The following is a 681-nucleotide window of genomic DNA, read 5'->3' on the forward strand; positions in this document are numbered from 1 at the left end:
GCATGCGACCCTCTGACGTAACTTCTGCGATCGCCGAAAAACTCTTGGGTACAGTGTACAGTGCGATAAACATAGCGGGTCCTGCAAAATTCAAAGTAGGTGATTTGGTACGCGTGAGCAAGTATAAGACGATTTTTGAGAAGGGTTACACATCAAATTGGACCACCGAAGTGTTTACAATCGTTAAGGTGCAGCGTACCAATCCTGTAACTTATCTACTCGAGGACTATCGTGGAAAATCCGTCGCTGGAGCGTTCTACGAGCACGAGTTACATCGCGCTACTCATCCGGACGTATATCTCGTAGAGAAAGTGTTGCGCAGGAAGGGCGACAAAGTGTACGTCAAGTGGCTGGGATTCGATGGATCGCACAATTCATGGATACACAAAACCAATGTTATTTGATAAATTTTTAATTGATATTTTTTTTGTATACATATAGCAATATAAGAATAAACGTGTAAAATATTTTTTTTTATTATCCTTTTTATTTTTAGAATATAATACAGATATATATATATATAAAATATGAATATAAATATACGATACATGAAAAATAACAGTAATACATAATAAATGATACTATATAAAACATAATAGTAATACTTACATACAACTTAAAAACATAATGCGTAAATTATAATGATAATAGTACATAATAGTAACAGGTATGTAGATTGTA

General features: G+C 34.1%; 1 protein-coding gene across 1 annotated transcript; it reads left to right on the forward strand.

The window, feature by feature from the left end:
- The first annotated feature begins 2 nt into the window (after positions 1 to 2).
- Positions 3 to 404, forward strand: LOC108748446. Its single transcript, XM_018486632.1, has one exon. The coding sequence runs from the start codon at positions 3 to 5 to the stop codon at positions 402 to 404; it is 402 nt and encodes a 133-aa protein (XP_018342134.1).
- The last annotated feature ends 277 nt before the right edge of the window (positions 405 to 681 follow it).

Source organism: Trachymyrmex septentrionalis, unplaced genomic scaffold (genome assembly GCF_001594115.1).
Source record: "Trachymyrmex septentrionalis isolate Tsep2-gDNA-1 unplaced genomic scaffold, Tsep1.0 scaffold220, whole genome shotgun sequence".
In the NCBI taxonomy this organism is placed as follows: Eukaryota; Metazoa; Arthropoda; class Insecta; order Hymenoptera; family Formicidae; genus Trachymyrmex; species Trachymyrmex septentrionalis.